This window comes from Narcine bancroftii, chromosome 9 (genome assembly GCF_036971445.1).
Source record: "Narcine bancroftii isolate sNarBan1 chromosome 9, sNarBan1.hap1, whole genome shotgun sequence".
Lineage (NCBI taxonomy): Eukaryota > Metazoa > Chordata > Chondrichthyes > Torpediniformes > Narcinidae > Narcine > Narcine bancroftii.
The window spans coordinates 87,399,323-87,425,707 of NC_091477.1; the positions used below are offsets into that span (position 1 = coordinate 87,399,323).

The 26,385-nt window shown below is 36.7% G+C and overlaps 1 protein-coding gene across 4 annotated transcripts in view; it reads right to left on the bottom strand.

Moving 5' to 3' along the window:
* cul3b (cullin 3b) overlaps positions 1-26,385 on the bottom strand; it is a 105,793-nt gene that overhangs the window by 27,084 nt on the left and 52,324 nt on the right. For all 4 annotated transcript variants that reach the window (XM_069896746.1, XM_069896748.1, XM_069896744.1 and 1 more), the window contains 7 exons: positions 23,319-23,432; positions 14,086-14,246; positions 8,368-8,482; positions 7,976-8,204; positions 6,715-6,860; positions 5,394-5,570; positions 1,995-2,165 (listed from right to left, as the gene is read on the bottom strand). In XM_069896746.1, coding sequence (XP_069752847.1) covers positions 1,995-2,165; positions 5,394-5,570; positions 6,715-6,860; positions 7,976-8,204; positions 8,368-8,482; positions 14,086-14,246; positions 23,319-23,432 — 1,113 coding nt within the window. The remainder of the gene's footprint in view (positions 1-1,994; positions 2,166-5,393; positions 5,571-6,714; positions 6,861-7,975; positions 8,205-8,367; positions 8,483-14,085; positions 14,247-23,318; positions 23,433-26,385) is intronic.

The window sequence follows — 26,385 nt, forward strand, 5'->3', positions numbered from 1 at the left end:
TTTGAAACAATATACAACCTGAAATTCAGAATGGTTGTTGTTTCATAGAGCACCTGCACTCTGTTGCAATCACTTTGTGTAAACATGGTTACATTGATGTAGGCCATTGCCAACAGTGAATCCAATAGATAAAGTTGGAAGAAATGCACATAAATCTCTGCCTCACATGGAAGGGATCTTTGGGTCCATGAATGGTGGTAAGGGAGAAGATATAGAGGGAAGTGTTTTACATCCAATAATCGCAGAGAATAGTGCCAATAAATGGGAAGCAGAAGGTATGAAGGATGAGCGGACCAGGGAGTCACGGAGAGTAGCTCCTGTGGGAGCAGAAAGGGGAGGGTCAAATAGGGAACTGTACCAGATGTCAACTGGATCTGGCAGAAGTGACAAAGGATGTGGTTCGAGATGTGGAGGCCAAAGAGGTGAAATGAGAGGAGCAGAGAAATTCAGGAGGAAGTTGGAGGTATAGGTAACTGTGAATTCATGAGTTTACAACAGATACAAAAATGGAGACAAAAGATCCAGAGAAGGAAGAGATGTGAAAAGTAGGCCAAATAAATTTGAGGATAAGGTGGAAGTTGGTAGCCAAAGTAATAAAACTGATGAGGTTTACAGAAGGGGAGGAAGTTCCATCAAACCAGCCATCATTCAAATTTTATGTAAAACAAACTCTCCCTGAAACTGAAACAATAATCAAATAAATTTGAAAATTTTCAAGCAGATTTCCATTTTTTTTTAGGATGAGTTGCATTTAAATTTAAAATTGTGCATTCTGACTCAGGGGTGAATGAAGTATTACCTTTCAAGTTGAGATAATATTAATTCACACAACTTTCATTGTGCTTTTAACATTATTTGTTCAAAAAAGTGTAACCAGTGGAAGTGGGGAAATACATTTTCCAGTTGTGAAGCTAGCCTGCACAATTTCCAAATACCATGCCAACATTCCAGTATTTAGACCCCATCAATGATAGTAACAGATTTTCACATCAGGTTGGTACTCAGATGGAGGGAATCCCACAGATGATTGTCTTCATAATGGCAGAGGCCACAGATATGGGAGGTGCTGGCAAAGTAGTCCAGGGTTCTAAATGAAGAGCAGTTTGCAGAAAACCCTGCAGCCATGGTACATTGGTGGGGATGAAATGTCAACCTAGGAGATTGGCTTTTCCTCAGTGGTGTTGAGCTTTTAGAAATGCCGTTAGAGCTATACTTACCAAGGTAAATGGAAAATATTCTAATATATGAAAAGCCTTCAGGATGTTGTGAGACACTCACTGCAGGAAATAACATGTTCTTGCAACCACACACTTAAGCAGCTTTTCAGTTAAGTTTTTGTTCCCTGGTGACTTCAAGAATGCTTGGTGGTGGCAAAGCAATGAACATAGATAGGTGGGTTTATTTTCTTCCTTGTTGAATATAGTCATTGCATGATCTGAATATTGCTAGTCATTTATTTGATTTTGCCTGAATATTGTCCAAGTCTTTGTGCATTTAGGCACAAGCAAATTTGTTTTCTGAGGAAATTTAATTGGAAATTAACATGTATATTATAGAAAAGTAATTTTTGAAGTGGATTAAGATGCATCAGGCCACTGCCTCAAGGGCTTTGAATGCGCCCCCCCCCCCCCCAAAACACCATTCTGTATCCTTCCACGTCGCAAGAACACATGGGGTCATGACTTTGTTTGCCTCTGTGACTTTCTCTGTGTATGTATAGAATTTGGACATTGGGGAAGCAGATGAGAATACCAACAGGAATAAAATGGGAGGAGGGTGGTTTTGCAAAAATTATGTTTAAGGTCAGCAAAGACTGTGGAATGAAGGGGCCTGATTTCATGCAACAAATCTATGATCATTCATATATATGGAATACAGTTCCGTTATTGGAGCTTTGATACTTCATGCCCAAATAGACCGAATATTGCTCCAGACAAGCAATTATTAATGCAATGCATCTACAGCTGTATTATAGTAGTAGTTTAATACTTCACCTTCAGTTTTGAGATCATGTTTTTCTCAGAGTCATCTGATACACTTTTGTTTGTGAGGAGCCTTCTGGCTAAATGTTGCTTATAGTATCGTTCAAACACATCCTTTTCCTGCATGAATCGGAATAGGACCATAGCCTTGTCCAAGATAGTCTCCACTTCTTGTTCTGTCAACTTTAACAAAAAAGGACATGTGTGAATCTTGTCTGTGTAATAGGCAAATTAAATATTTTAAAAACATCTATGAATTCAGTTTCAATGCCAGGCATTTCATTTTAAACCCTGCAAAGTTGTTTGCATTTCAGCATTAAAATCTTAAAAAGTTCACAATTTTCCTTTTCAGAGTTTATAAGACACCCATTGTTTAAGCAAATTGCAAATGAAGTTTCTGATTTTATGTTATGTCTGATATTAAAAAATGGTGCAAATTCTCTGCAAAATTTCCACTGAATGTCACTGATATGCAGATAGAAACAAACAAAATAGCAGTAAAGATTGTAGAGTTTTCTTCTTTGACCTCTTAATACTGAAGTATCTTCTTTAATGCTGGCTCCAAAGTCCATTTATAGAAAGCATTTTCCATCCAAAAAATAACCACATTTTAAGTGAAAGAAGAATTTCTGCCAACTACAGTTCCTTGTGTATTTTCCTTTTCAAGTTCATTATCACCTTCTGTACATATACAACCAAACAAAAGTGTTTCCTCAGACCACATTGCATGCACATCCACAAATACATAGTACATTATAATATACATATATTCATAAAGATGCAATTAAAGATAAATACATCAATATTTTGGGCTGATTTACTGTTACGGGATACCATTCATCAATCTCATGGCTGGCAGAAAGTTATTTCAAGGTTCTTTTTATTGTTATCAAAAATGTAATATACATAATATACTTTAATATTTGTTTGCCATAAGACAAACAGAGTTGCAATGAGCATTACCTGGTGCACCGAAAAAGAGAAGAGAAGCAGAAGAAAAGACTCTTCAGAGTTTCACCTCCAGCATTCCTACAGCCTCTGTAGCCACAGACACCTGTTCAATTCATCAGAAACCTGAGCTCCTGATCCAAACCTCCAACACAATTTAAGGGAGGCCCTTCTTTTCCTTAGCACCATCTCAAATCCTGGTTCCGATACCTGGTTCCCATGAGCCAGTGCCCAGCAGCCCGCAGTCCATGTGGGTGTCCTGACTACAAGTAGTAGTGAGCCAATGTGGATCCTTCATCCACTGAGCCCTTCACTGGTCTGCTGATGTAGTAAGCATCCTGTAGGGTCGTTCAGCCACTGAGCACCTCACTGGTCCACTGCCATGGTTACTGTCCTCCTCAATGGTGGATGTTCTTCCTGTTTCTTGTAACTGGAGGCTGTAACCCCTCATGGCCACTGCCAAGGACAGGTGCCATCATCTTGGACACAGATCGCGCAGTTGCAAGATTTCACTTACAAATACCCCCATCTTAATCTTTTTGAAAGATAATCCTTTTTAAAATATTTGGAATAATAAAGTAATTTTAAAATTGGGAGATTGTTATGATAATGATAGATTGATGTCCTTTGATCAATTAAGAATTAAATAAGGTATTCCTCGTAATATGTTATTTTCATTGAAGAGCTTATCTAAGGGAGAAATTAGGATCTGACACAACTTTAAAGAATCTTAGAAATATGGAGCAAATTATAGTGGATAGAATGATAAAAAAAATTATTTCAATAGCATACATCTTGTTACAAGAACAAACACCTAAAATAAGTTTGTTTAATTCAAAAGAAAGATGGGAACAAGAGTTAGATATAATAATAGATCAACAGGTTTTGCAAGATTTATGTCAAGAAGTTATGTCTAATAATATTAATGCAAGCTATAGACTACTTCACTGTAATTTTTTACATCAATTATATATTAGACCTCAGAAATTGAGTAACTGTAGATGAAATGTTTTAGATGTGGTAAAGAATTTGGAAACATTTCTTCATTCTACATGGTCTTGTTCAAAAGTTAATCCTTTTTGGGTTTCCATTAGTAAGTTTTTACAACGAGCCACTGGTGTGACTTTTCCATTAATCCTGAAATATTGCTGTTAAGAAATTTTGAAAGTAATACATCCAAGTTACCTTTGTCAGATTCTCAATTGAAATTTGTTAATGTGCAACTGAGCTAAATTAGTTTTAGTAATAGCAAGAAAATGTATTGCTGTAATGTGGAAATTTGATGTTTCATTAACATTAGAAAGATGGCATACTGAGATTCAAAGTTATATCCCTTTAAAAAAAACCTATAAATTGAGGAGTAAATATTCCTCATTTCTACAAATTTGGGGCCCCTATACTAAATTAAGGAGATTAAAATTATAATTTTTTAAATTAAAAATTCTCCTGTGGGGTTCTCCCCGAACCAATAATAAGTTTTGGAATGATATTTTTTGGATCCTTGAGTATCGTCTGAAGCAATCAAAAATAACATGTAGTTACGTTATTTTATCATGTATTACACAATATATTTAGATTAGTTATGGGATTAGAATAGGTTGGGGGGGTGTGCGTTTAGGTTTTTTAGTTTTTAGCTCTAGTTTCTTTTTACTTTCTTTTTCTTTCTTTCCATATACACTTCCAACATATATTTGTTAACACTGTAATATTGTGATTTGTTATTGTTGGTTATTATTACCATATATATGTTGATTAAATAAAATATTTTAAAAATGCCATCAGTTCCTTTAAAGCATACATGCCAGCATTAGGACTTGGTGGTTGAAAACTTCAGAGCAGTGCTGCCTTACAGTAACTCCAGCAGCTCTCCCATTTTTTTCTCCAGACTAGTAGCTCTCAATTTAATTCTAATGGGTCAAAGGAGTATAGGAAACTCATGGGCAAATATTTTCAGCAATTGACCTCTCCACTAGAGGAGAATGGTGGGATCTTGATTCTATTTAGTTTCCCCACATTTACAGAGAGCAGGACGTGATTTCAATTGGATATTAGAATTCTGCTTCAAGGGCAGATCAAAGTATTTAAGTGAAACAAAGCAAGGGCCAACAAGAGTCTGCAGATGCTGAAATCTGAAGCAAAAAACAGCCCGCTAGAGGAACTCAATGGATCAAGTGAAAGTGAAAGCATCAGTGAAAGTAAAATAATGGTTGCCGTTCCAGGCCGGATGCAACCCTTTGTCAAGATTTCATGCATTCCCTCAGTAACTGTCCGCTTAAATATTCCATCAAAACTAGACATGATACTGGGCATTTATTAAATCTTCTCTTGTCGCAACAGTGGAGGATAACATGATCCGTGTAAATAAGTTTGTTTTTCAGCCATTGTAATTTGTGCACATTCATTCTATTCTAGCTTTGTGTTCCTGTACACACTAAATTAAAATGACAAAGGAGAAATACTTACACCTTTTACTCCTTTTTTAAGTTTATCATCAATAAACAGTGACAAATATTCTGGGGATCTGGAGTTGAGGTTAAGAAAGTATTCAAAATCACCAGCAATGGTCTGTTTAAACAGACGATCATTGTTGAATGAATCTTGAAGGAAACGATCAAATCTGCCCTTGAGATCCAAAAGACCCTGTTCAAGCAAAAATAAATGTATTTTATTTTGCACATTTAATTCTGCACATTTCAATAAACCTGCAGTTTTCAGAACCAAAGATCATAGCTAATTTTAGCAAATGCATAAATTACATTTTTCACCAAAATTTTAATGCATTGAAACAGACCAAAGTGTATCATAGCCAATCATTCCATTTAATACTATATGCCAACTAGGACAACACCCTTACAATTCAGATTATATCAAAATTATACATATTTGAAAGGTTGGGTCCCTAATAAAGATACTGATTTAATAGAATTTGTAGTAGATAAACAAGTTTCCTATCCTTCCTCCCCCCCCACCCCCTCAAGCTTGCCTCTCAATCTTTTCACCTAATCATTGTACCTGGACAGCATGCACATTACCCTGGCAAATCTTTATTATCCCAATACCCCGTTTTCCTGCTCATGGAGATTAAAATCACTCTCAGTTTAGAAAATATCCCTAACAATTTTAATTCAAGCCTCCTTGAATTAAAACTCTTGAAATTTATTCCTTTAGAAACCAACTCGAATGCACCAAAAATACTTAATCCTGCTGAATTCAAAATGATTTTCTACCTAACTAATTCAAATCTAAATTTAAGTCTAATTTATTTTTGGAATATGTATTTTCATTGTAACATTTATGTTTAAATTTAGAATTCTCCCTGGAAACAGATTGATGTTTACTTTTATATTCAACCAAATAATTAAAAAACAGTTCATCTGATTAACAAACTGCTGAAGACCAATAAAAAATCCATTAAATTTTAAAAATTTAGATATACAGCAAGGTAACAGGCCCTTCTGGCCCACGGGCCTATGCACCCATCTCACCGCCCCAAAACACCAATGAACCTACAATTCCTGTATATTTTTTGAAGGGTGGGAGGAAACGAGAGCAGTCAGAAGAAACAGATGCACACTGAAAGAATGTACAAACTCTTAACATTGGCAGATTTCAACCCGGATCGCTGGCATTGCAGTAGTCTTGCACTAACCGCGCCACCCTTACTACTTGTGCTTTTTAATCAAGATTATTAGTTTCCCCCTCCATAAATCTTCATCCGCGAAGCCAAGCCAAGAGATTAGTTGATTAGTGCTCTTTCTTAAAGCAATTAGAATAAAATGCTGACCTGAATATAATCCACTGGGTTCTTGCCTTCTCCTTCTTCAGACACTAGCGCTTTGCCCTGTTCTCTCAAGTAGGAACTCATACACTCACACATCGTTTTTAATCCATTTGGCACACGACTGAAAAGCTTGTACATACAAGCTAAATCTGAAACAGGACAAACTATTTTTTGTACTCAATTCATCATGAACTTCTAAGTGGTTCAATAACATGAGTTACATTTTGAAATAGAGGTAGACATTTTAGCATTAAGCTACAAATTCAACAGAAAACATTTTAGTTGAATAGATTACCATAACTTGCAATTAGTTTCTTAATCCTACTTGCTGCAAATTATTCTGGACACTGAGAATTAGAGGGAAATTTCTCAATGTCATTAACAGTAAACTATTCTTCCACCTGCTATTATTAGAGGTGGCTTTAGCTGGACCATGTTTGATTTATACAGAGTATTTTTAACAAAACAGCAAGTAAAGAAATACCTACGCTCTTTCTGGACAATTTCAACTAAACAGGTTCATTGGCAATTGTTGTTTCTGGATAGTCCTTAGAAATAAAAGCATGTAACCAAAAGCCTTATTTTCTTTGCCCTCCCACAACAAATATGTTTTTTAAAAAATGCAGTCGGAAGGAAAGAAGTACAGAAAAAACCACAACTTGATTGCTTCACAGGGAAGGAGGTCCATAAACTTTGAGCAAAGTTCCAAGGGGGGCATAGCCAAAAGAGGTTGAGAATGGCTGCTCTAGAGTGTAAATGGAGATAAGAAACAACGTGAACTACTCAAATATTTCAGAAGATACTTAAATATAAAATTATTTCATGTTAATGATCACATAATCTAGAGATTACAGGAATGCTTCCAATCAGCCAATTTAAACCAGGCTGGAAAAAACAACAATATTCAATTCTGTGTACCAACTTTGAGTCAGATGTTGATGATAATTAAAACTGTTAACTACATTCCCTCCCCCCCACCCCAAAGTATAATTGCACTGGGAGTTGCACAGGCACAATAGGCCTGCTCCTATTTCTGATCTTCTTCAAAAGTTAGCATTAAATCCAATTTGACAACAAAATGAACTTCATCTTAAACTGCAATAAGTATCAATGTACATTACCTCCAAGGTTCAGATAAGTTACCCAAACAAAAGTTCACCGAAATACATTAATGCCTGAAGTATGCAAATGGACACTTTCAGCAAAATAAAATCTTTCCCCAAGGTGTTTGATGTAGTTTAAAAGCAAAAAGCTTTTGAATTACCTTCTGTTTTTCCATTTTTTAACATATGGACAAGGCCCGAATTTTCCATTTCTACTATTGTCTTCATGTGTTTAGAAATTAATTCCCTCTCCACCACCTTCACAATTGGCTCTTCTGTAGATTTATCAAGACAGTGCATAACTCGCTCAATTTCTTCATTAATCCGTGCCTCCACTTTTTTAATGTACACAGATGCACTATTTTCCGCTAAGAACTTCTGGCTTTCCATCTGTGTAAAAAGAAAATATTTGGCATTTTACTGACTCCCAACTAAGTCTGAAAAAGAATTGCATTAAAAAATTTAAACTATAAATTTAAGTAATTGTGCATTGCTCTATTAAAAGAATCTCAATTAAAATACAAATTTAAAAAACATTAAAAAGTATTGATACCTGGAAGAATTCAGCAGACATTTCTAAAAATGGAGCTTCAAAATCTTCCTCATATACCGAGCGACCCTCTAGACCAAGAATCATTAACATTTGGCAAGCATTTCGAATTGCACCTCTGGAAGAAACAAAATTTAAAAAATACTTTCATAAGCAAATCAGATCATTCTTTTTGTCAAGAATGGAAAATCTAATCAGACCAGCAAATGATAGGTGCCCATTAGAACTAATTGGATGAAGTACAACAGGTAAAATATAACCTTGCAAGAATTACTTGGATAATGGCTTCATGACTTTATAATTGACAAAGCACTTTAAAGTGAATTAACAGGGTGGCACAGTTGGTATAGCAGTTAGCGCAATGACTTTTACAGCTCCAGAGATCAGAACCAGACCTGGGTTCCCCGCACTGTGTATAAGGAGTTTGTATGTTCTCCCTGTGAGAGATGAGTAAAACTAATATGAAAATATGAAAGATGAAGAAAACTAGTATGGATATATGTGTAATGAATAAAGCCAGTATGAATAGGATAAGGATAGATTATAGATAATAGAATGTAGGAAGTAAAGTTAGTCTGAATAAGATAAGGGTCTTCTAGCCTTAGACAGAATTAGCAAGTTCTGCATATAAGGAAGTTAGTAAGCCCTGAGGGTCGGGAAGGTGTGAATAAGGACAAAGGCAGGTTTTGTGAATAAGGACAATAAGGATAATGACATGTGGGACACCGACAGGATACCCCCTGGTCCTCCAAGTTCACAGAAACAGCATGTAGGCAGACAGGATTGCTTAATGCCAAACTCATCCAGGAGGCAGAAGAATGTAAGGGGGAGGGTACTTCTATACTGAAATAAACTGTATAAAAGTTGGGTGAGCCCCAGTGTGTGTGTGTAAGGTAAGGGGAAAGCACCCAACTTTGTATTGTTGAATAATAAATGTTCTTTGTTCTCAATTTTTGTCTCGAGCAAATTCTGTGAAGGTACTTCTGTTTCTCACATCCCCATGTCTGTGGATTTTCTTCAGCGGCTTCAGTTTCCTCCCACACTTCAAAAACGTACCAGGGTGTAGGTTAATGGTGTGTGATTTTGGTGGCATGGTCGCATCTGGCCGAATTGGCCTGTTACAGTGCTGTATGTCTAATTTTTTTTTAAAATCGCATTACTACTGTAATCAAAAAAATGTAGCAGCTAATTTGCACATAGAAAGTTCACATACACATTACTGTGTGAGAAATGAGTAAAACTGATATAAAAATATGAAGATGAGGAAACTAGTATGGATATATGTGTAATAAATAAAGCCAGTATGAATAAGATAAGGGTAGATAATAGAATGTAGGAAGTAAAGTTAGTTTGAATAAGATAAGGGTCTTCTAGCCTTAGGCAGAATTAGCAAGTTCTGCATACAAGAAGGTTGTAGCCCTGAGAGTCGGGAAGGTGTGAATTAGAACAAAGGCAGGTTTGTCAATAAGGACAATGACATGTGGGACACCGACAGGATACCCCCTGGTCCTCCAAGTTCACAGAAACAGCACATAGGCAGACAGGATTGCCTAATGCCAAACTCATCCAGGAGGCAGAAGAATGTAAGGGGGAGGGTATTTCTATACTGAAATCAACTGTATAAAAGTTAGGTGAGCCCCAGTGTGTGTGTGTATTCCCAGGGTAAGGGGAAGCACCCAACTTTGCATTGTTGTATAATAAATGTTCTTCTCAATTTCTGTCTCAAGCAAATTCTGGGAAGGTACTTCTGTTTCTCACAACTGCAATAGTAACTAAAAGAATAGATTCCTGATTGAAGGAAACATTGGAATAAATCATCAGCTTTTCTTTGACATAAGGTCACTTTTTCTTTTCCATTTATCTAACTGCAAAGAGATATCTTGTTTGACCAAACAAAAAAACCATACAAAACCTTTTCAGTATTTCACTCTCAAATCAGTCAAAATTTGTTCTTCATGTCTTTGGAATAATATCAAATTCATTAGAACCACCTGTATTGTGAAAGAGAGAATATGCAGGTGTTCTTGTCAATATGTCCACACCCAAAATGCTGAGGTTGCAACTGCATTTGGTCATGTAATTGTCTGTGCTCAGAGTACAAAATGCACTGAGTTCAGAGACAACTCTTTGGCTTGGCTTCGCGGACGAAGATTTATGGAGGGGGTAAAAGTCCACGTCAGCTGCAGGCTCGTTTGTGGCTGACAAGTCCGATGCGGGACAGGCAGACACGGTTGCAGGGGAAAATTGGTTGGTTGGGGTTGGGTGTTGGGTTTTTCCTCCTTTGCCTTTTGTCAGTGAGGTGGGCTCTGCGGTCTTCTTCAAAGGAGGTTGCTGCCCGCCAAACTGTGAGGCGCCAAGATGCACGGTTTGAGGCGATATCAGCCCACTGGCGGTGGTCAATATGGCAGGCACCAAGAGATTTCTTTAGGCAGTCCTTGTACCTTTTCTTTGGTGCACCTCTGTCACGGTGGCCAGTGGAGAGCTCGCCATATAACACGATCTTGGGAAGGCGATGGTCCTCCATTCTGGAGACGTGACCCACCCAGCGCAGCTGGATCTTCAGCAGCGTGGACTCGATGCTGTCGACCTCTGAACATTAATGTTTTTGACATGTGGCTCAATCTGGGATGTGGTTTAGCCAGATGACAGGTTTAAAATTATAGACATTTAAAACAATGCTACTGTCATAATTATGCCTTTGCATTAATGGTGGGGCTTGAAGTATTTGGAAGACTGTCTGGCCTCAATGATGTGGACCATGACAGTTTCAAAAAGGTGGCTCTCATTATGGAATCATGACTAGACAGACTAATGACAAGCACAAATGATTTGCTCCTGACAAGAGATTCTGACAGCACAAGAGCAAAGTTTGTCCCATCTACGTATTATTAAAACTGAAAGTAGTCTTCCATCCAGATTACAATATCTATTCCCTAGCCCCCAATGTCCTCTGCAATGGGCTGAAATTAACCAGCATGTTGCAAGCATTTATAATTTATTTGACAGTGTGCACTTAAATTAACATATTCATACCGTCAGCAAGACGACTTATTACTACCACCAAAACTTTATATGACTCACCCCTTCCCTAGTTCAGTTGAAAACAAACTCAATGCCTTAGTTACAAATAGACTTCATTGTTTCCATGCACTCCTGGCCACAACTACAAGTCAAACCTCACAATCAAGGTACATGTTCTAACTAGTATAAAATCAACCTCATTCGTTACCCTGGGTTTTTTAAAAAAGCCAGTTTAGTTCTTACCTAATCAATTCTTGAATTAACTTCCATGGTCAAATCAATTTTAGGCCAGGCCCCTCCCATCTCAATCTTTTCCAGTTCTATAACCTTCAGTATCTATGGTTTGTTTCATTTAATTCTGGTTTGTTGCTTCTCCAAAGTGTTCAGTTGTGGGAACATTGCTTTCAGACTGAAATCTAAAACTTTTCCCCTGAAGTGTATTACCTCTCTTTTCTCCTTTAGAATGCTCTTTCAAATCGTACCTCCAATCATGTCTTTTCAATCACCTACCTGAATGTTTCTTCTTGTGGTGTGAAACTAAATTTTGTTTGATTATATTTTTTTGATGTCTCATCACACATTAAAAATTACCATAATCTGTAATTATGACAACCTACTTTCATTTTGTTTGATTGAAAACTACACATGCATTCAATTTGACCAAACTTTCATATCTTTTGAAGAAATAGATTACAGTAAAATCCCCATTATCCAACACCTACTGGGAATGCAGATGCCAGAAATGCTAATTTTGCAGTTAACTGAGCCTCACTCTTCCAATGCTTAACTAATACACCTGCACTAAGAATACACTGTTTATAAGACAAAAGACTGCAAAATGTAAAGTAATTTTAAAAAATTCAATATTGCAATCTTTAATTAAGTTCACCTTAATCAAATACAAAATGCTAATTTGAACCCCAGTCGTTGGCACAATCGTGTTACGAGCCTGCAGCTGACGTGGACTTTTTACCCCCTCCATAAATCTTCGTCCGCGAAGCCAAGCCAAAGAAGAAGGAAACTGCTATACTAATCATGCCACTGTCATAATTAACCCCCTCCCCCAAGTTTCCTCACTAATATACCTAATACTAATAAAAATAAAGACTCTTAGTAGGCAGGGATGGGGAGACACTTTGGGAGAGTCACGACAGCGGTAAGTAGCATCAGCCAGGAGTCCCAGTCAAGCCCTCGGCACAACCCAGCTCACCTCCACACAAGTGTCCTGGTCAGGCTCTCGGCACACCTTCCTTGCATGAGTCGAACAAAGTCTCAGAGCTCCCCCGTGGGGTCCATTGTCTAGTATTACATTCAAATGTATTTATTTACCCGATAGTTTTTTTTCTGCCAGTTGTTTTGAGTTTCCAGTTGATTGAATTTCAGATAATGGGGATTTTATTGTATATCCCATCTCAGGCACAACTTTCCAGAGAGAAAGAGCCAGGTGAACTAATCTTTCCTGATGGATAACCTGCACATTTTAAGTTTCATGACACTATCCTTATCCAGAGATCCCATATAAATTTTATTCCGTCATGTAACAACGATCTAATCAGAACACTCTCCAAATGAAAAAAAGTAATGTCAATACATCACAGAAGTTATTGGAAAGGATCAACTAGAGGGCCTTTTAAAAAAAAATCAACTTATTCTACAAACATCATAGCTTGAGACTTGGTAGAAGATTTTCTGGATTCCTGTAAGTTTTTCAAGGTTCCTTTTATCGTCATGTAATAATACACAAAAATGTAATATACCATATGTACTCGTGTAATAGTGGACTTTTATACAGGTCATACAGGAAACACGTGATTTTTTGACGGGAGGGTCAGGGTCAACCATTACATGGGATTGATTATATAGGGCAAATTATGTATTTCAACTGTTGTTTGCCTAAGGCAGTGGTTTTCAAACTTTCTTTCTACTCACATACCACCTTAAGTAATCCTTTTGCTCATCACAGAGCACCTATGACATAGGGATTACTTAAGGTGGTATATGAGTGGAAAGAAAGTTTGAAAACCACTGCTCTAGACCGAATTGTTACTGAAATATTTTGCTTGAGAAAAATTGTAATTGCCCATTTCCTTTGGAGTTATAACTCCAAAGTTATAACCATGCACATAACAAGTCAATTAGGTATGATTAAACCTAACAACAAGTAAAAGGAAGCAAAATAGAGTCCCTTCAGAGAAACTGAGTGTCTGTGGATTTGTCTTCAGTGCTCCCACAGTCTCAGTCTCCTGTTCAAGCTATTGGTAGCCCAAGCTCCAGGAGGAAACCTCCAGCATGATCAGGAAGCCTTCAGTGCAAAAGGCCCTTCTTACCCTCAGTAATCTCTCAAATCTTATTCCAACATGCTTAATTCACTTTTAAGACATTACATCATAGTGCAATACATTTTCCAGCAGGCTTCAGTGCAGTTCAAAGAAATGCCCTGACACAATTGATCAAGTGTAAGAACCAGGTCACTTGCACAAGAAGTAGGATATATTGAGCCAGATCCAAATCTATTGAAATTTCTGAACTGATAGCAAACATTTGCAGTTTTATTAGACTCAATTAATGTTTAGATATTCTGATACCTGGACTGGTATTCTTCACAAATGAGAAGAAAATTTCTTACATTCATCCAAAGGATAATGACGTTTCTGTAGTAGTAGAATAACCATTAAAAAATTAACCTTTGTCTCAACATACCTGTCCACTACTTCTCCTTTCCTTTCACGTGCAATCATATCCAAGAGAGTTTGACGTAGATGGTCTCTGATGCATCCATAGCGAACAACTTGATCTCTGAAAATGATCAACCCCAAGTTGTAAACGTTCTCTACATTATTCTGTTGTACATACACACGATCCTGAAAGAAAAACATAAAACCGATTTTTTTCCTGAGGGCTTTATTTTGAACAAGCATATTTATTGAGTAGAATATTTTATTCTAGCGTCACATGTTTAGAATCACCTATATCTTTACTTCCTGTAAAATTAGGTATTATTAAACATTGGCCAGTAAATAACACATTCCCAATGTATAGAATTTGTACAAGGTATAGTAGCATTCACCTCATTCAAGGTGAACTCAAAAGCATCAAAGAAAAGTCCAACGGCAAGGCAACAAACTGGCATTAAAACACATGAATGAACTAAACTTTGCTTTTGTTGTGACTTCCACAAAAGAAATAACAAGGGCCCAATATGAATTGGCGTCAAGGGAGAAAAATAATTTTCAAGTTATTTATTATTGAGCTAAACGGCAATTTTTCTTGTTCCAGACTGCAGGACCCAATCACATAGTATGAAATACGATTTTAAGTGATAACTGCTTAGTATAATGAAGTAATTCCACATTTAGCATAGAAAAAACATGCAGAGACTTCTGTTTATCGTCAACATTTCCAATTCTGAAAACAAAATTAAGAAATAATTAAAGTTTTGACATGGTTATCTAAAATTATTCATTTAATAGGAATTTGAGAACAGAAGTGGACCAGTATAAAACAATATATTTTGGATTCAAACCAGTATTCAGATTTTGTAAAGGTTCATATAAAACTTAAAATTCTTGAATAAAGAGACTTCAGATGTTCAGTCAATAGACTTTTTCAAAATGTAGGTTGATTTTAAAAAAATTCAATAAAGATATCACAAGAATATGGAGGAAAAAGTAGGGAAAGGTAGTGGAAATGCAGACCAAATACAAAGTACTAGAATTATGGAGTGGCTGACGGGGTGGGTTAAATGTTCCTTTTATGCAATTTGTGATTTTCTTTAGATAGGATGGTAGAAAAATAAATTAGGAACAAAAATGTTTGTGTTGAAGCAGAGCTAGAATATTGTGGATATGCTGGGTGACGCAGTTGCAAAATATCCTCCGAATCATCAATTAAGAGCTTACTTAATGATTAACATGTGGGTGAGGCTCAAGTAAATGGCAGAAATACAAGGATGTCAATAAACCTAACAGGAGTTCAGTAGAAGCTTTCTTACTCAAGGTTTAGAAAGGGAGCATGGATGCATGTATAGTAAAACCTGTGGTATCCAGAATTCAAGCAACTGGCAGCCTCAAGAAACCAGCAGAAAATTGTGCGTTTAAAATTGTAAAAGTAAACATTCTCTTAAGTAACACATGAACCCTTAATGAAGATGGGAGCAAATATTCAGCCAGTGGAGTGTCTTGGTCATGCTTTGCTCGTAGCAGCTGTTTGAATAAATATGTGTAAAAGTGCAATGGCATCGTCCAGAATGAAGAGTTGGTTGATGCCACTCACCACTGGGGTGACTCTGAGTATCCCCATATCCCTGCTTATTAAGAGTCACACCAGTCAGAGGCTTTATCTGTCAACTTTGGGGAGGTGGTGCTAATTATCTATAATGTTATTGTTCGTTTTTTGAGTGGCTCCATGAAGGGGAGCCACTCAAAAGGGAACCTACAGATGCAGTGACAAATAAATGTTTTTAAAGAATGCAACTGAAAATAAAGTAAAATGTTTTAAGGTTTATATATTCATGCAAGTGAAGTTTGTTCATTATAGTATTTTGTCTTTTAAGCTGTTTATTCTTCATGCATGTGTATATCTAAGGACAAGTCTCAAGCAACTAGAAAATACATTTTTCCAGCATCTACCAATCTCCATAGGTGCCAGATACTACAGGTTTTACTGTATTTAAATAGTTCTTTTTAAATCGAAAGGGAAATTAGCTTACCAGTTGGAAGGAGGAAGAAATCACACTGAATAGAACAGGTAGATTTAACGAGTAGTGCAGGATGCTCAGGGAGGCTTAAACGCTAGGCTGGCAAGTTGCAATGCGTGTCAGGTACAGAACTCAAAAAAAGTAGAATCCATCACAGCTGAATGAACCCCATGTGGCAGGCAAGAAAAAGAAAAATCAAGCCTTTCAGTTAATTTATGAAAAGATATTTCAAGAGGGAAAACCAACAGTTGATGGCTTAAATAGTGATACCTTAATTGAGAAATAAAAATTGGGCATCATATTGCAGTTGTACAGGGTCCTGGTGACACTGCACCAGAAATATTGCTCACAAACCAGACAATTGGGAAATATTGCAACTAAAGAGGGCACAATTACAGCAATGAAGATTCACCAGATAGACTTAGAGAATGGTGGAATGATCTTTGAGGATTGAATAAGCACCACAATGCTTGTTCTCCCTTGCTTATAGCGTATATGCTTCCTGATTTTCTTGCAATGCCCATTTTTATTTCAGAGTTCCCACATCCGCTGCATTCCAGTTTAGCACAAGGAAGGAGCTGGAAACATTTGAAGCAACTGAACATACCAAAGGCAAGAAGTAAGAGAGACCATCTTGTCTCAATCTCTAAAGGCCTCCTATTTCATGGTACATGGAGTGGAAGGAGCATAATTGCAAGAAAATTTGTCATGGTTCAGCAATTCCTTCAAAGTACAAAACACAAATTAACATTTAAAAACTGCTCCACAATGACAAATTTCAGAATACATAATGAAGCTAAAAATAACTTTCCAATGCCACCCAAAGGTCATTTCCAAGAATGTGTGCTCTTATTACTGCCCTATGCTTCTGGCCTATCGTTTTATACTTAACATAAACTTTGTAGGATTGGGTGGTCAGAAACATGCAGCTCTCAGTGAAACCAAGTGCAACCAGAATCTTGAGCACCTTTGTAACAGGCAACATCTTTTGACACCATTAAAGAAGAATCTTATATGACAAATGGTGAAGCAATTACAGTCACACTTATGGACTTAGAAGCAGATCATTATCAGTTGCAAGCAATTGCGCACAAGTATTCAATATAAATAATTCATCAATTAGAAGACAGTTGAAACAATTAGATCAAATGTTAGATTATCCAAGTATGCAATTCAAGAAAAAACTAAATACAAATCATTACACTGCTGCCTTACAATACGTGGAATAAACTTTGATGACACAAAATAACAGAGTACTATGCCCTCTGCTTCTATAGGCAGCATACATAAGTGCAGAAGGAACAAACCACACAAGTTACAACATTTGCTCCTTTCTCATGAAACAATAATTGGCCAGATTGATGGGCAATCCCCCTGCCCAGAGTCATAAGCAACCCAACACAGACTTGGTTCTGGTTTTGGGGTGATCTTAGACTCCTCTCCATACTGTAGAACAGCTATTCTCAAACTTTTTATTGGCTATGGGTCCCTTAGGAATCTACTCAAAGTTTATGGGCACCCTTCCTCGTGAAGCAGTCAAGTTTAGTTGGTTTCTTCAATATTTCTCTCCTACCGACTATATTAAAAAAACAAAAATATTTTATGATTTCAGCTCATGGCCCCTCTTAAATGAGCTGTGGGCCCCAGGGGAGGGGGGAGGGTATGGCCCCTATTGAGAATGGCTGCTCTAAAAGTTCAAGCTCTTTGCAGCAATTTGCTTGCAAGTGCAATACTGCTGAGTCCTTGCCTTGTGATCACCTTGTGATAGATTTCTTTGCATAACAAGTTCAAGAGTATTTTATTATAACATTACTGGTTCCTCACCCAGCAATGATCTACCATTTTTTAAAATTATTTCACATGACTCAATTTTCTTTGATATTGCAAAAGGGGAAATCAAGATAAAGTGAACACTTCACATTAGACAGTGACAGGAATGTTGCAATTGGTCCAAAACACACAAAAGTAGTGGTACCCACATTTTCAATCAGTTCTATAATTTAAAAAAAATTTGTTATCAATTCTCATGGTCACATTAAGCTCTCAAGTGCCAGTAACTACATAATATTAAAACCTTTCCAATCTATTTGTTAACAAAATATAATTACTGTATAACAAGCTGAACATTATAGAATTCAACTCTACCAATGTATTTATTCCACCATATTTACTTATCAAATAAAGTTAAGGAAGGCAGTAGAAAGTTCAATTGTTCACTATGCCTTCTGCAGACAGATAGCATGCATAGTTTAAAAGCATTTTTTAGCAAGAAATTCCCAGACTCCATTTTATTCCATTATAGTTGAACCATTCTATAAACAATCTACTTTCAATTTGACATTACCCAACAAACCAAGATTCAGAATTTAATATTTTTAATCAATATTCATTCCATGAGTATGCAACTTAATTTGCCAATCTTCTACCTCATGATCATCTTAGTTAAAAACTTTCTGAAAATCCAAAAATCAGCATGTCCCCTTATTTATTACGTTCCGGTCATCAAAAAAGACAGATGAAATCAGAGAACATTTCCCTTCTTCGTTACTTGGTTAAGTAATTGCTTAGAATATAGTCTCTCAGATTTCAAGTTTATTGTCAGAGTGGATACATGACATCACATACAACCTCGAGATTCCTTTTTCCTGCGAGCACAGTAGAATTACCACTAATTTGTAGTGCAAAAAAATAAACTGTAAACATAAATGAAAGAACTGTAAACAGGTAACAAATGTAAACAGAGAAAAAAAATTTTTTAAAATCAATAAAGTGCACAAGAGTCTTTAAATGAGTTTCTGATTGAGTTTATCTTTGAGGTGTCTGATGGTAGAGTGCTAGCAGCTGTTCCTGAACCTGGTGGTCTGAGTCTTGTGGCACCTATACCTATTTCATGATGGCAGTAACGAGAACAGAGCGTGTGCTGGGCAGTGTGGATCTTTAATGATTGCTGCTGTCCTCCAACAGCTGTGTTCCCTGTAGATGTACTCAATAGTGGAGAGGGTTGTGTCCACTATCCTTTGGAAAGCTTTATGTTCAGGGGTATTAGTGTTCCCATACCAGACCATGATACAGTGGTCAGCACACTTTCCACCAAACATCTGTAGAAGTTTACTAGGGTCTCTGGTGTCATACCAAACCTCTACAAACTCCTGAGGAAGTACAAATGCTGATGTGCTTTCTTCAAAATGCCATTGGTGTGTTGGGTCCAGAAAGGATCATGTGAGATAGTGACTTAAATTTCCTCAGCCCCTCCACCTCCGATCCCCCAGTGATCACTGGCTTTCCTTTCCTGAAGTCAATAATCAGCTCCTTAGATTTGGTGACATTGAGTACAAGGTTGTTGTTTTTTTTAAATTATTTTTCACACTATGAACCATATCAATCAAAATACACACAAACATTTCCCTCTTGAATATACACAGTGGCATTTTCTCCCCTTTTCCCCCCTTACCTTCCCTCCCTCCTTCCTACCCCCCTGCAAACCCATTAAACGTTGAACATATACAATACAATAAAACCATTAAACAATGTCTCACACAATGAAAATAAACAAGAAAATTGTTTCATCTACTTTTACACACTGGATCAGGTCATTTTGTCTTCTTCTCATTTTATCATTTTAGGGGGTGGGGGTCCACAGTAAGCTCTCTCTGTTATGTTCCATGTACTGTTCCCAAATTTGTTCAAATAATGTGATTTTATTTTGTAAATTATTTGTTATTTTTTCCAATGGAATACATTTATTCATTTCCATGTACCATTGCTGTACTCTCAGGCTCTCTTCTGATTTGCAGGTTGACATTCTACATTTTTTTGCTACAGCTAAGGCTATCATAATAAATCTCTTTTGCGCTTCATCCAGTTTGAGGACTAATTCTTTACTTTTTATATTCTCTGGATTTTTTGGTATGTTGCTTTTTGTGATTTTATTTAATACCTGATTTAGATCTTCCCAAAACTTTTTCACTTTCTCACTTGCCCAAATTGCACGTACTGTTGTTCCCGTTTCCTTCTTACAGCGAAAACATCTATCTGATAATGTTGGATCCCATTTGTTTTACTTTTGGGACGAGATATATAGCTTGTGTAACCAATTATTTTGTATCATGCGTAACCTCGTGTTTATTATATTTTTCATAGTTCCAGAGCATAACTTTTCCCATATTTCATTTTTTATCTTTATGTTTAAATATTTTTCCCACTTTTGTTTGGGTTTAGAGCCTATTTCATTATTTTCCTTCTCTTGCAGCTTGATGTACATGTTTGTTATAAATCTTTTTATTATCATTGTTTCTGTAATCACATATTCAAAGCTGCTTCTTTCTGGTAATCTCAGTCTGCTTCCCAATTTGTCCTTTAAGTAGGTTTTCAGTTGGTGGTATGCAAACATTGTACCGTGAGTTATTCCATATTTGTACTTCATTTTTTCAAATGATAATAAATTATTTCCCAAATAAACAATTTTCTATTCTTTTAATTCCTTTTCTCTCCCATTCTCTAAAGGAAAGGTTATCTATTGTGAAAGGGATTCGTTGATTTTGCGTTAATAGTAATTTTGGTAGTTGGTAATTTGTTTTTTTTTCTTTCTACGTGAATTTTCTTCCATATGTTGAGTAAATGGTGCAGTACTGGTGAACTTCGACATTGCACCAGTTTTTCATCCCACTTATAAAGTATATGTTCTGGTACTTTCTCCCCTATTTTATCTAGCTCTATCTTGGTCGAATCTGGTTTTTCCCTTGTTTGATAAAAATCTGATAGATACCCTAATTATGCTGCTCTATAATCATTTTTAAAGTTTGGTAGCTGCAAACCACCTTGTTTGTACCATTCCGTTAATTTATCTAGCGCTATCCTCGGTTTCACCCCCTTTCCATAAGAATTTTCTTATTATTCTCTTTAGTTCATTGAAGAATTTCTCTGTTAAGGGAATTGATAATGATTGAAATAGGTATTGTATCGTTGGGAAGACATTCATTTTAATGCAATTTACCCTCCCTATCAATGTTAGTGGCAATTCTTTCCAATGTTCTAAGTCATCCTGTAATTTCTTCATTAATGGCTGATAATTTAATTTGTATAGGTGGCCTAAATTATTATCTAATCTAATAGCTAGGAATCGAATTGCTTGTGTTTGCCATTTAAATAGTGATTATTTTTTAAACTTTGTGAAATCCGCATTTTCATTGGCATCACTTCACCTTTATTTGCGTTGATCTTGTACCCCGATATTTTTCCATATTCCTTCAATTTCTTATGTAGTTCTTTTATTGATAATTCTGGTTATGTTAAGAATACTATGATGTCATTTGCAAATAAACGGATTTTATATTCCCTCTCCTTTATTTCTATCCCTTTTATTTTATTTTCTATTCTTATCAGTTCTGCCAATGGTTCTATTGCTAAAGCGAACAGTGAGGGAGATAGTGGACATCCCTGTCGCGTATCTCATAAATTCTATTAAAACGGATCTTGGTTTTTGTTGTGACTGTGGTTTTGGGGCTAGTGTTCTGTGCGCCCTTTCTATTTCCATTCTTTCCTATATTTCTGGCATTCCCAGGACTTTTGGGGTCCATTCTTTTATAAATTCTTTCATATTTTTGCCTTCTTCATCTTCCTTTAGGCCCACTATCTTTATATTGTTTCGTCTACTATAGTTTTCCATTATATCCATCTTCTGAGCTAACAACTCTTGTAACTCTTAACTTTTTTGTCACTGTCTAGTCCAAGGTTGTTGTTGATGCACCATTCAGCCAAGTTTTCAATCTCCATCCTCTATGCTGACTCATTCCCTTCATTTATACAACCTCTCAATATCATCCTTAAAACAACTTGCTCTATTTTTCTAGTAACAATGTCTTTTTGTGAAATTTATCACCCTGAAAATAAAGCTTGGCTAAGTTTGGAGCTTCCAATCCTTCTTTTCCAGCATTTATTAGTGCATCAGGTAAATACCATCTAGCAGAAAAAAATTGATCTTTAGTACTTCACTCATTAACAATCTGTCCCAGTCAGTATCTAAAATGTACAAAGGGTATGAAATGTACTTAAGGAACCGTTTTATTTATTCTTGAATAGAAAATTTAAAATTCAGAACCCAATCCTCCATGCCCCCACATTTTGAGGGCTTGTGTTCTGTATTGCAATTTTCCATGACATGAGCCCTGGACAAAAATTGGTAAAATTTGTTGTTTCTTTGGCATTTTGTATTATTTTTTCCCCTCAAGTTCTCCAAGAGCAAATTTTTAACCTGCAAGTCCCATCTTTCAGCAGGTATTTGTGAATTCCAAAAATGGTGCATTACCAGAACTACTCTAACACAGGTACATTATATTGTTCAAAATATATACCCTTAACATTTCATTTTGATTGATGTCTTGTTTATTTATTTATTTGATGCAGCAACTGATGTTAGGAAAATAAATTTGCATGGGAATCATTACAGCTATGAAAAACTTGTGTCATGCACAATACACGTCTTTAGTGGTTTGAAAGAAATTTCCCTAATTGCCCATGTAGTATTTAACTCATTGGAAAGTGCAAAAGGATAATTATCTATGGTGCAGAAAATTCTTGCTTTTTTTGGAAGAACATCTTTCCTCATTGGAGGCAACTTACTTTGTGTTTTTAGTTCAATATGATTACATTGAACTTTCCAATTAATCTTTAAACTGTACAGCATGTTATCTACTGTTATCAACTGCTGGGCAATATTTTCATGAAAACCTTCATAGGAACACCTATCTGCTAACTGCCCATCAACTGCGGTGAACAAAATTATTAAAAAAACTTGGGGGGAAAAAAAAGAATAATTAATTTTATATGCAAGAATGAGGTCAAATCATTGAAGATGAATACAAACAGTGTAACTAGAGCTGAGACACCACAAAACTTCAGTGAGAATAGAGAAAAAATTATATTGCATCTTCCAGATCCTCAGGATTTCCCTCACCAGCATTTTGTTTCAATGTTACCTCTTCTAAAAGCAAACATTACTCAATTCATAAACAGCCGTTTGTTTGGTGACTTACTGGTACCCCAAGGTGAATATTTGCCCATTGTTCTCAACAGTGCAATTGAACTATGGCGACAAATAAGCAATACAGTTTTATCAAGAACCTATTTTTTAAAAAACCCCACACTTACAAATACCTTTCACAGCTACTTGAATGGCAAAGATTTCCAAATGTATTTATTGTAAATTATATGTTAATTAAGGTCCAACAAGGTTACTCACCATATACATAAGGATGTCTCTTATCATCACCATTGCTGTCTGATGATCATTCCATGCTTGATTTAAGGTCTGCAGAAAGTTATTATTTAATGAGTTCAACACATCTTCTCGTACCTGTAAAAGAAACACAGTTAGATTTTATCTGTTTATGTATTGTGCAACCTTCCTTTAGTAAAAGAATTGCAAAATAGCCAAAAGGCTGTTAGATTAAAATCCATCAGAATTTGCATATCCTAAATCTATTGCAGAAAACCTTGACATTCACCAAGTAGAAATATTGGATTTTGATCAGAGACCGTCTTCCTAGTCATATTTAAAGACAAATGCCATGATTAGGTTCATATTTATGAACTATTTGGTGAATATTTAAATTAGTTACAGCTTTACACATCAATTTCATTAATTGTAAAGAAAATGCAGGAACCTAGTACAGAAGTGCTCATATGCAACTTGGAAAGGGGCAGATTCAGCTGAATGGATACGCTAGAAAGAAACTATGTTTAATAAATCTATTGAAAACCCTTGAAATGGTTTACTCTGAGAATAGATATGAGTGAACTCAGCAATATGGTGCATTTTGACTTTTAGAAGGCCCTTGATCAGGCTCCATGAAGGAGATTATAAACAAAAACAGAGCACAGCATATTGGGTGAAAATATTACATGGAACAAGGATTGGTAACGGACGAGAGTAATAAGTAATTTTTTTTTAAGGTGCGAGTGATTGATTGGTGTGGGCATTAAAAGCATCGTTGAACATGGACATTCAGGGTTCAAAGAGGTTGGACAAACTATTAGGAAGGCAAATGAACTGAATCAATATTGAAACACAATTGAAGTACAACAGGAGCTCAAATTACAAAGAACTTCTTTGTCACAACATCTGAAATTATTTCTACACTCATCTCCCAACTCATGAAACAACATGCATGTGATTGAAGGAGTGTAATGAAAATACTGATTAATGGATTGGTTGATTTGTTCAACAAATCTAAGCAGACCAAGTTTAGAAGAAGGATGGAAATGTACAAAATTTGTGCAGGGTTTGAGAGAATATAGTCAGTGTTGGGTTTTTCCTTGTCTGATGTTCAAGAATTAGAGTTGAACCTGAAAATAAAGAGCCTGCCTTCAAGAACAGAAAATTAAATTGCCTGTGATAGTGAGTCTATCACTTAAGAAATTGGCAGAGTTCTGAACAGAGTACACTCTGGAGGTAAGTGGGGTTCCTCTCACCCACACACACAACCCACAGCAAGGGATTTGGGATCAGTGTAGGCAAATTTATAGTTGGATGTTTCCTCTACATTGATAATATGGACTGCAGTTATTATGAGAAACTAATCTGGAAATACCAGGTTTTAATTTCGATAACAATTGTTGGACTTGTTGAAATGCAGGATAGACCTGAATGCAGCTGGCTGAAAGCGGATGTTAAAAGGGTCAGGTTGCTGATCACAGCTGACACTGGGTAGGAGCCAGAGGGTGCTCAGAGCCGCATCCTGTGCAGCTGTGCCCTACAGGTGGCCAGCGTTGCGCTTTAAACGCTGCCACCTGAACGGCAATTTAAAGGGCCGCTTCTGCTTCTTCAGGTACATTCTTAGCATAGAATGCACATGAAAAAGCCTATTATGGAGAATAGCAAACAGAGCAAGATCAATGCCAAGCAGGTCACAGGCTGTTTGAAGACCTTTAAAAATTCCTATCACTGGCAGTAGCAGCACTTATGTTTTTCCAGACTTCATCCAACTGGGCTACCTCAGTTCATCATAAAAAAAAATCTCCAGGCTTGGCATTACTTTCTTATAAATATATTTATCATGGGTCCTCTACCGGCATCACCTACGGCTCCTAGAATGCTTCCATCAGAACTGTCTCCGCTCCATCCTCAACATTCATTGGAATGACTTCATCACCAACATTGAAGTACTCGAGCTGGCAGAGTCCACAAGCATTGAATCCATGCTGCTGAAGACCCAACTGCGCTGGGTGGGTCACATCTCCAGAATGGAGGACCATCGCCTTCCCAAGATCGTGTTATATGGCGAGCTCTCCACTGGCCACCGAGACAGAGGTGTACCAAAGAAGAGGTACAAGGACTGCTTAAAGAAATCTCTTGGTGCCTGCCACATTGACCACTGCCAGTGGGCTGACCTCGCCTCCAACCGTGCATCATGGCGCCTCACAGTTCGGCGGGCAGCAACCTCCTTTGAAGAAGACCGCAGAGCCCACCTCACTGACAAAAGACAAAGGAGGTAAAACCCAACACCCAACCCCAACCAACCAATTTTCCCTTGCAACCACTGCAACCGTGCCTGCCTGTCCCACATCGGACTTGTCAGTCACCAACGAGCCTGGAGCAGACGTGGACATACCCCTCCATAAATCTTCGTCCGCGAAGCCAAGCCAAAAAAAGAAGAAGATTTACAAATGTATGTGGTAGAGTTGACAGGATTCTTGGAAATCAACAATGGACAGAATGACATTCATGAGAAAAAAAAAACAAGATTTTTGCAATGCACAGTTTGCAGATGGACAACAGTAATATTGAATGAGCTACTCCAATTTTGTGTTCAGTGATTTGACGATGCACCATTTGTTGTAATTCCAAACCATTTACTCCATTTCCAAGACAAAGAATCAAAATTTATTGTAGAGATTGAGAAACCCATTGTTTCTTCAACTGAAGTCAAACAATCACATCATTATGGTGCGATGCCAGTCCTGCAAATTCTCCATAAGCTTCTAACTCATACCATTTGAACTAGTTTTTTCTTTTAAAACTTCAGAGCTTCAGCAAGATGATTAACAAGTAACCTTTCAGAGACTCCACAATGAAAGGTTGAGATGCCTTGGTAATTAGTGATGCAATTTTATACTTATTACTAGACACAGGTTTTTTTTTTGTTTCTTACATTGAGCTTTGAACACTACAAACATCATAAATCTGTAATTTCTGTCCTGAAAATTCATGACAAGTATTATTATATCTCTTCAAATTAGATAAAATTTTGTCTCTACAAATGAAACAAATTTGAGCCCAAACTCAAAAAAAAGCAAACCGAGAAGAT